This window comes from Wasmannia auropunctata, unplaced genomic scaffold (genome assembly GCF_000956235.1).
Source record: "Wasmannia auropunctata unplaced genomic scaffold, wasmannia.A_1.0 LD336076.1, whole genome shotgun sequence".
NCBI lineage: Eukaryota > Metazoa > Arthropoda > Insecta > Hymenoptera > Formicidae > Wasmannia > Wasmannia auropunctata.
This window is the reverse complement of record NW_012026814.1, coordinates 1992064-2001048: the sequence shown is the minus strand read 5'-3', so window position 1 is coordinate 2001048 and position 8985 is coordinate 1992064. Positions and strand designations below refer to the sequence as shown.

Genomic DNA, 8985 nt, shown 5'->3' with positions numbered 1-8985 from the left:
GGGGAGGGGGGAGGCCCGAAGAAACGTCAATCGCAAGGCGAGTTTCGAGAAAGTCACGGCTGGTACTTTTGAAATGATTACGAGCTGTGACCACCGAGCGTCGCGATGCGCGGATATATTGCGACGCAACGGCGTCGATCGTCACTGGAGCTCTCTGACTGTTCCTAAACATTATACGTATTTTGTGTTCTTGCATGAACATTTCACGTTGCTAAAAATTGTCGTACGACAAGAGAGACATATAATATCATCTTATTAATCGATAAATATCGATAAAGTAGTAGATATAAAACGAGAAGTACCCAACCAGGAGTCGTTTCGTCGACTTGGAAGCGGAGGAGAGAAACTCACTCGCGTAACTTTATATATAGCTTCGCGCCGCGTCGAGACGCTCCTGGATATCCTCCGAGGATACCATTGGCGCGTTTCGTTACTAAAATTCACGTCGGATTTCGTGTTTCTCGGATCCTCTCCCCCCCTCCCGCGACGTTTGCGTCGAGGGAGAAATCGTCGTTCGCGACGTCGCGTCGCCGGTCGACGAACGGCGGCGAAAGATCGACCTTATTCCTCGCGCGCGCGCTCACCTGAAGCTCCGCTTGCGAAACGTCGATCTCGCCGCGGTAGACGAACTCGATGATGAACTTGAGGTCGTTGAAGCAGACGTCCTGCGGCATGATGATCGTCGGGTGTTTGCACGGGTTCGACAGCAGGAGCTTCTGGAAGTAGGAGCTGCAGGCCGACAGCACCACCTTCAGGAGCACGTGGAACAGAAAACGAAATCAAATGCCGTAAATGTAGACGACACACGTCCGACGATCCGACGATTAAATCGCGCGCGCGGTTAAGTCCCGACAGATTAAATCTCCGACACGCGAATCTACCGGGTAATGCGAAACAACAAAAGCGTTCGTGCATCGCGATGGTTTTCGTTTTGCTTCTGGAAAACGTGTCGAAACTACGTACCGAGCGGTTTGCGGGTATTTTCCATCGTTATTTTCTCCGTATTCGAAGCTAAATATCGACACTTCAATTAGCTATCGCGATATCACGAATCAGAAAGCGTTCAACTGCAGATTTCGAGAGCCGGCCGCGCACGAGTATATATGCGAACACATTACCGCCCGTTTCGGTAGCGTCGAAATGTAACGCGAAGTAATTGCGGCTCGATGCCGGGGATCGATTATCGCTGCGGGCGCGATTATCCGCTACATGTCCCGCTTCGCGCGATGACTTTGAATAATCGCGACGGTGCCGGGTATGACAAACATACCCGGTCTCCACTTCGAATCGGACACGTCGGACACGTTTATCGGTACTTTTTCAACGTCACTCTGTTCCAAATTCGACATTCCAAATTTATACGATTTTCTAAAATTTAATACTTAATTCCGCCGAATTTTTATCGCGCCGCGGGGAATAATCTGTCATAGAGGCGCGCTGTAATTTCTCCGTTCCTCTCGGATCGAGGTCTTGACGTTCGATTCCGAGCGCGCACGTTGATCGCGGTCGCGCCATCGATCTCTCTCTCTCTCTTTCTTCCCCGTGCACGTCGCGCTACACCGGCCTACCTTGTGCGCCTTTAATGAGGCCTCGTTGCACGCCAGGGTGACGTCGACGAAGGCCTCGGTCTGCAGGAGCTGGTGGAACACCGACGTCATATTCGACTGGTAGTTGTTCCAGCGCAGGCAGTAGTGCTGCCCGGCCATGCCGCCGCTGCAACAGAGAAACGGAAAAGATCGATCGAGTGACTTCTTTTTATTTTTTTATTTTATTTCATTTTTTTCTCCTCTTTCTCCGAGAGTGTATTTCCCCTCGTGTCGGCGGATTCATCGAAAAGTCATCGGCGACGACGACCCTAAGAGACGCGACGAGAAGATCTCCTCGTCGTCTCCCCCCCCCCCCCGGCCCCGCACGTCTCCCCGCTTTTTCCCAAGCCGCAATAGTCATCCCCGTTGTACCGTTTCCCCTGCCACGAGAGATCGATCCGCGGAGAGCGGGACAGTACCTGTAGTGCACGCCCCAATAACGATCTGTCTCCATGAAATATTGGGTTTCTTTTTCCGCCACGGCCGCCGGGAGAAGATATCTCCAAGAGGTTTTATGTACCGGACGGTATCCACGCTAGAGCGAAAGAGAGAGGACGAGAAAGAGAAAGAGAGAGAAAGAAAGAGTAGGTAGATAGGTATAGGGGTTATCTACATGCTGCGAGGGCGGCGAAGCACGGGTGGCGGAAACGAGGAGACGAGAGGAATAAGACGAGAAAGAGAGGGCGGAGAGGGACAGAGGGAAAAAGAGACGGTTATACGGGGCAGAAAAGGGGAAGATCGGCGTTGGGTGAGGAGGAAGGGAGGGGGGAATGACGGAAGCGACGAAGGGAAGAAAGGGGCGAAAAGGAGCGCGGGAGGAAGAAGGGCTGCGCGCGGGTCGCAGCGGAGGAGAGAGACGTTATTTCCGGAAGTTGCGGCAGAGCGGCTAGAGAGCGGCGGCCGCGAGTCGCGGGAAACACAAGAAAAACCAAGGAATGCACTTTCGCGTGTCACGAGTGTATATAGTATCGAGGTAGGCCCGGCGATGATAACGCGTCGAACGACGAAGCTCGGAACCCGAAACGTCACGATCGGGAGAAGACGCGGCGGCGCGAGAGCGGTGCCGGAGAATCGCACCATGCGGAAAATCGGCACGCGCCGCGAATACGAGGACGAGCGCGGCACCGGGCGTTGGTCTGTGCCCACGTCGTCGCGACATTCACCTGTTCCGTGGACCGTGCTTTATCTGCCTCTATCTATGACTCTTTATACCGGGCCATTCCGCCCGTTATCTGTCCGTAGGAACACGGGCTTTTATCAGTTGCTTAGACGTGCGCCGATAACGGGGAAACTTTAAGCTTGCGCCTTCTCCCGCCTTCTCTCTCTCTTTCTCTCTCCCTCTCTCTCGCCTCATTCTCCTGGCTCTCTCCTTCTCCGGCTACTCGCGCTCGTTTCGACGCTCGTCGCTGCCTTTCATCCGCTCGCTCGCTCGCACGCTCGCCTGCGCGCTCCAAAGAGAACGCCTAGATAGAAAATCTTCACGACACCTCGCTCCTATTATCCTCGGCACCGAACCCTCTCCTCCTCTCATCCGGGATGTCTTACTTGATATACTTATGAATCTTACGTGAAAATTGCAAAAAAATCCGTTCTTCTCCAAATTGACTGCCTGAACGCGAACGTCTTAAATATACACTTGAGATTTTTCTCAATTCTTATACGTAACTCTTGGCTCTCAATGCTAAAATCACGGCTCTCAAGTTCTTCCGAACTCTCTCATCGCTTATCCGATCTTTAATCTCTCGCAGTTCTCTCAGCTCGCGGTTTACTCGACGTTATATCAATATAAATGTTAACTCTCCATTTTTTTAAATGCTATTTTTTAATGTTCAAATAGAACGTAAATAAAGAAAAAATGTACTTCTACTCCCCGATCTAACTCTTTGCCTATACCAAACTCCATTCTGCCACCTTTCCCTACGCCCTTCGTCATCCCTTTCACATCTCACTGGTCGGCACGCTCGGTACCATCTGCCGTCTCTCCGGCTATCCTTCGAGGGCCCTCGACGTGGACGCACCTGCGAACGCTCGCAGGTAACGCACGATTGTGAATGTACGTGAGCGCACCTGACGCACTTACCTCGCCGACCTCTATCTCTATACCCGCGCGGAGTAGGTAGGTAGGTACGTACGTACGTACGCGCGCGCGTGCTGTTTCCACCTGTGTGATCGATTATTGCGAGAAATCACGGACGCGCGAAACACACGGCGGATCGCGCATGCATTGGTGCCGAACCTCCGAAATTCCAGAAACGTTTCTGGGACTTCAATTTCAAATCGGATCACGGAAAATTTGCTTTCGACTCCGGCTACTCCGAATGTTTGCTATTATTATAGGACTAATGGAATTTTCAAAGTTCGTAACATAAGGCTTATGTTACCCAACTCGATTAATCCCCTTGAAGTTGAATTAATCCCCTGTCCGTTTTCAGTCTCTTGATTCCAACAGAGAGGTAAATTAATTGAATCGGGATTACAAAGCTTAAGTGTCTCAAATGTCTCTTTCTCGAAGAAACTCTAAACCGTATCGGAAGTGAACAAAAACTTCGGCAGTCATTTCGGCAGAAACGTTTCTTGCATTTCTTGCCTACTTCACGGAGCGCGATATTAGCGCGTCGTCGTTTTTTTTCCGCAACGTTCTTCTTCAACACACCCGGAGAAACTTGGATTCGCTCACGGAAAGAACGATTTTATTGAAAGGTCTAAAAATTTTGCTAAAAACAGATCTAAAAATAATTTTTTGTTGAACCATTAAAATAATTTGTTGGAATGTTAAAGCTGATAAGCATTGCTATACGTGAAACGTTTTCATATTCTAGCAATCACTTTGACTTTCGCACAAAATTATTTCGATTATTGAAAATTATTTTCAGATCTGGAATCAGTAAAAAATTATTCTTTCCGTGCTCGAAATCGAAACGCGCGCCTTGCCGCGAATTGCCTTTTAACGTCTCCTCCGCACGGCGAAGTCTCTATGCGTGCGTGTCGCGCGGCACATAGACACGCGAGTCGCGTAACAGGTACGTGCGTACATTGATATCGCGAAATTGGGTTACCTGGCGTGCCGACCGCGAAGACGTCGCTGATAAATTCGTGATAACGGGGAAGAACGACGATAATCGATCGTCGCCGCGCGCGAGCGTTAATTTCTCGACCTCCTTTGTTCCCCGCCCTTCACGGGATTTATCTATAATCCGTCATTGTCGCAATCAAGCGCGATTTACCTCTCGCCCGCAACTTCGCGCGCGAACGCGAACGAGGGAGGGAAAACTCGCGAGTGTGCATTGTTAAGCCGATAATTAACAGAGTTTCTGCCGTTTCCGATTTTAACTTTTATCGATATACGCCGCAGCAGATACGGCGTTGATAAAAAGGTATTTTTCAGAGTGAGAGAATGATAGATGGAGACATTTAACATATATTCGGCTCATTCGGTCGCAGTGTCACGCTTCTCCCGCGGTGTCGTTCTCTCGGCGACTGTGTCTCTTAATAATTGCGCAATCCTCATGTTTCTTTCATAAAACGTAAAAAAAAAATATACGTAGTCGTCGGGAATCGTCGAGCGACGATTTTTCAGCCGGCCAACCTTTTACATTTCATTTCACCTGTAAGCTTAAATGTCGCAAAGTAGGAATATTTTATGAAAATTTCCTTTTAACCGGACGTGCATACGTGAGTATTTAAACATTTAAAGGATTCCACTTTTTTTTTTATCAATTTTCAATCGAAAGAATTAACGATAATTCTGTCATTTGCCAGGAAGCTTTACGGGCCCCTTCTCTTTGTATGTTCCGTCTCTTTTATTCGCGACAGAATAATTCGCAGAGTCGAACGGATCGTAAAGATCCATTGCGTTTTCACCGTGTCGCCGGTACAAGAGTGGTTCCTCTATATTCCACCTGTTCTCGTTTCTATATCTCCCGTCGTGTCGTTCGGTATTATTCGCGCCGTTTTATCCCACGGCGGGATAATCCGCGTAAATGAGCACCGTCGGCAAGATCCGCGATATTCCAATCAGAGTTACAGGCAAAAATGGCCTCGGCCTTCTTATATATTCCGTGATTATCGTTCATTCTACGCTCCGTGTTACTCCGCGATGAAATAATTTGCGCGGGTGAATAGCCGGAAAGATCGAGGCGCGATCCGATTGCGGCGTAAAAGTAGCTCACCTAGTTTTGAGGAACATTGTTTAAGAGCCCCCTGTGCGACACGGCCAACCGCGTTGATTTGAGGAGGATAATTGAGTGAAAGAAAGGAAGACGCGCAATTAAAGCGGCCGCGGAGAGAGAGAGAGAGAGAGAGAGAGAGAGAGAGAGAGAGAGAGCGCGGGAGAAAACCGGATGCAACGCGACGTGAAGAAACGGAGTGAGACGGGATAGCCGGGTGAGATGAACTCGGCGCGCAGTACTAAAGTTTACGACACTCCTGCACTACTATATGTCAAATGGAACAGTAGAGTAAAATGATTATTTATGGTAATAAAACTAGCAAACTGTTTCGAAAATCTGCGTGTATATAATAAATATTTATATTAATTATTTGCCTAGACTTTCCAATGTAACGAAAAGTTGAATTTGTAATTGTAGGATATTTTTTATCCGCAGCAATAAATCTGGGAAACTTGGAAGGGAGATTTTTTCTTCCGCAAAGAAATGGAGAGAATGAAAATTAGAAACGTATGGATTAAGCGTTATAAAAAATTATAAATTTTTTCATATCTTTTCTGTCATGTGCCAAAAATTATATTTTGTAACAAATTATGATAAATTAATGTATATAGTTTATAATAAATTATTATTGATATTGAAAAATGTGTAATATAATTAAATAACATTTTATAATACTTCAAGGATGAGTAGGATCTCGAAATATAAAATCGCATATATTTCGTAAGGAGCTTATACTTTTAAATTATCCTGCAGATATTAAACTCGGTATATTGAGCACTCGGTGGAAATTTCGTGGTGACGAACAGTGTGATCGATCGCATCCATCGATACGCTTTCCCAATGCACTACCTCCGGTCTCGATGCGATGCGCGTTAGAATCTAAAACACTTCGCCCGGTTTCTCCGGAGGAGTTACGGCCCCGAGCGGCGGCCGTCTCGAGCGATTTTCCTGTCACTTTCACTGAAACCCACGAGAGGAGGAACGCGAGGAGAAGCCGCCGGTGGTGGTGACGAAGAGCCGTGGACGAGAACGGCGCGCGCGAAAAACGCTCGGCAGAGAGAGATTGCGAATTTACGGCGGGACGCGATCGCGCGAGAAACGCACGAGCGCGTTTCCCTCGCGATTCCCGCGTGTGTAACGAAAGGGTGAAAGGAAACGAACGGCGCATCTCTCTCCTCGGTGTGCGACGCGACACCGAAACGACGGAGGAGGATAATAATAAAAGAAAAAAAAAACGTTCACGTGAGGGAGGAGAGGGGGGGGGGAGGGGAGCCCGGTTTGCTCGCACGCTAATCTTTCGGGCGCGTTAGAAAGCCGCCGCTTTCCTGAGAGACGGTAAACCGAGAGTCTGCATGGACAGAGATCAAGGAGCGCGTGTTGCGAGAAGGAAGAGAGAGAGAAAGAAAATTCAATCTCTCAGATTACATTTTTCACAAGCAGAAAACGCAAGCGCTGACCATACACTGTTAAATCTATAGTGTCAAACTGAACCTTATTTAAGTCGCCACTGCTCTTACTTAATAAATAGCTCTTCTTTACTAAAACATTGGAGTTAAATAATTTTATACAGTTCAAATTTAACCCAAATTTGGGTTAAATTCCATTGATTTATTTAAAAATAACTAATTAAGTAGGAGCAGTGGCGACTTAAATAAGATTCAGTTTGACATTATAGATTTAACAGTGTAGTAATTGTATACTGAAATAAACGTGATAACGCGGATATATTAAAAAATAAAGCTTCAAACTAAAAACATGCAATGGTTTAAGAGGAAAAAAAGGAGAGGGCAAACGAGAAAAGAATTCAGCTGTATAAGATGAGCGTCTCTGTAGGGGTAATTTGATTATACAATCGACTGAGGTGGAATAATGTTATGTGATATTTATGAAGTTAGTCTTTAATTTTCGGAATTTTAATATAATTGATAAAATTTTAACTTTTCTTTGAAGAAATTTAAATATCGTGATCGTAAAAAAAGTTTTAACGATTAAATATGAGAGATATAACTGTCCAAAGTTATAAAAAACTAAGTATAATTTCACTCTTTTGATGATGCAAAAACGCATAATATCTAACTTTACATTTCAATTATTTCAGTTGAGTAATACTATATATACTCAATACAGTAAATAGGACTCTATATTCTACTTAGATAAAAAGATTTTTTCGCAAGAAAAAATCAAATTTCCAAAAAAAAAAAAAAAGAAATATTAACTTGTGCCAAAAGTATATTTCATATACGTGAAAAAGTATGAGAAAAATATGTTGCGAGAATAAATTTCTATTGTAAGCGGCAGAAGCAGCCTGTTTCTAAGATTAGAAGAAAAGAGATAGGCGGGCACCGTGAGAAAACCGGGGAAGAGAGATCGAAAAAGCGAAGCGTTAGCGACCGGTTCTCATCCCTTACGCTCGCATTTTCTTTCGCAGCCTCGAAGAAGCACGGGTTTTTCCCCTCTCTTGCGCGGGAGAGAAGGGAGAGGAGGGAACCGCCCTTCCATCTTCCCTCCTACGATTCATCTCAATTTTTCTTCGAGCTTTTTGTGTCCAATTTCACCTCGCCTCCCTGCCACGCCACGTCCTTTTTCTTTTTCCCCGTCTATCCCTCTGCCATTCGCGGAGTAGACGAACTCGCTCTTCGTGTTTTACCCTCCCTCTCTCCGCGTAGCTTCTCTATACCACCCTCATTCTTCTCTCTGCTCTCCCCTCTCGATTCCTACCCTCTCTCTCTTTTTCTCCCGTCGTTTCTTCGCCCTTCTCATCCATTTCACGACCGTCGTTCCGTCTCCCTCGCCCCGTCCTTCGCCCTCCTTTTTCTTGTCTCTCGGTCGTTTCATCGCTTCTTCCACGACCCTCCGCTCACCTCCCTCCACCCCTCTCACCCAGCCTTTTCCCTCTTTCGCCGCGCGCGTTGGTTCCATTTACTCATTCCCTCTTCCCCCCCACGCCTAAGACGTTATTTTCTCGTGGCCCCTTCGCTTCCACGGTTATACGCTACCCTTCTTTCTCTCGCTCTCTCTATCTATATATCTCCCTCCCTTCTTTCTTCTCTCCCCAACGACAGGGAGAGACAACCTCCCCTTTTCCCTCGTTTCTTTCCTATATCTCCGTCCTGGCCTCTATCCCTCCCGCCGTCTCATTCTCTTCTCCTCTGGCTTTTTCTTTCCCCCTCTATATCCATCTATCTTTCCGTTCCGTTCCCTCCACAACTAACCCAAGCTGCCTTTTTCCT

General features: G+C 46.8%; 1 protein-coding gene across 3 annotated transcripts in view; it reads right to left on the bottom strand.

Annotated features, from left to right (window-relative positions):
- LOC105449229 (protein bric-a-brac 2) overlaps positions 1-8985 on the bottom strand; it is a 54209-nt gene that overhangs the window by 30519 nt on the left and 14705 nt on the right. Inside the window, exons 1-3 of one of the 3 annotated variants that reach the window (XM_011688260.1) lie at positions 2750-2768; positions 1569-1713; positions 585-749 (exon numbers count right to left, since the gene is read on the bottom strand). In XM_011688260.1, the coding sequence (XP_011686562.1) occupies positions 585-749; positions 1569-1706 (303 nt within the window). In that variant the 5' untranslated portion in view covers positions 1707-1713; positions 2750-2768. Of the gene's footprint in view, positions 1-584; positions 750-1568; positions 1714-2005; positions 2049-2749; positions 2769-8985 lie in introns of those variants that run through there. The other 2 variants (XM_011688257.1, XM_011688258.1) reach the window with 2 other exon arrangements.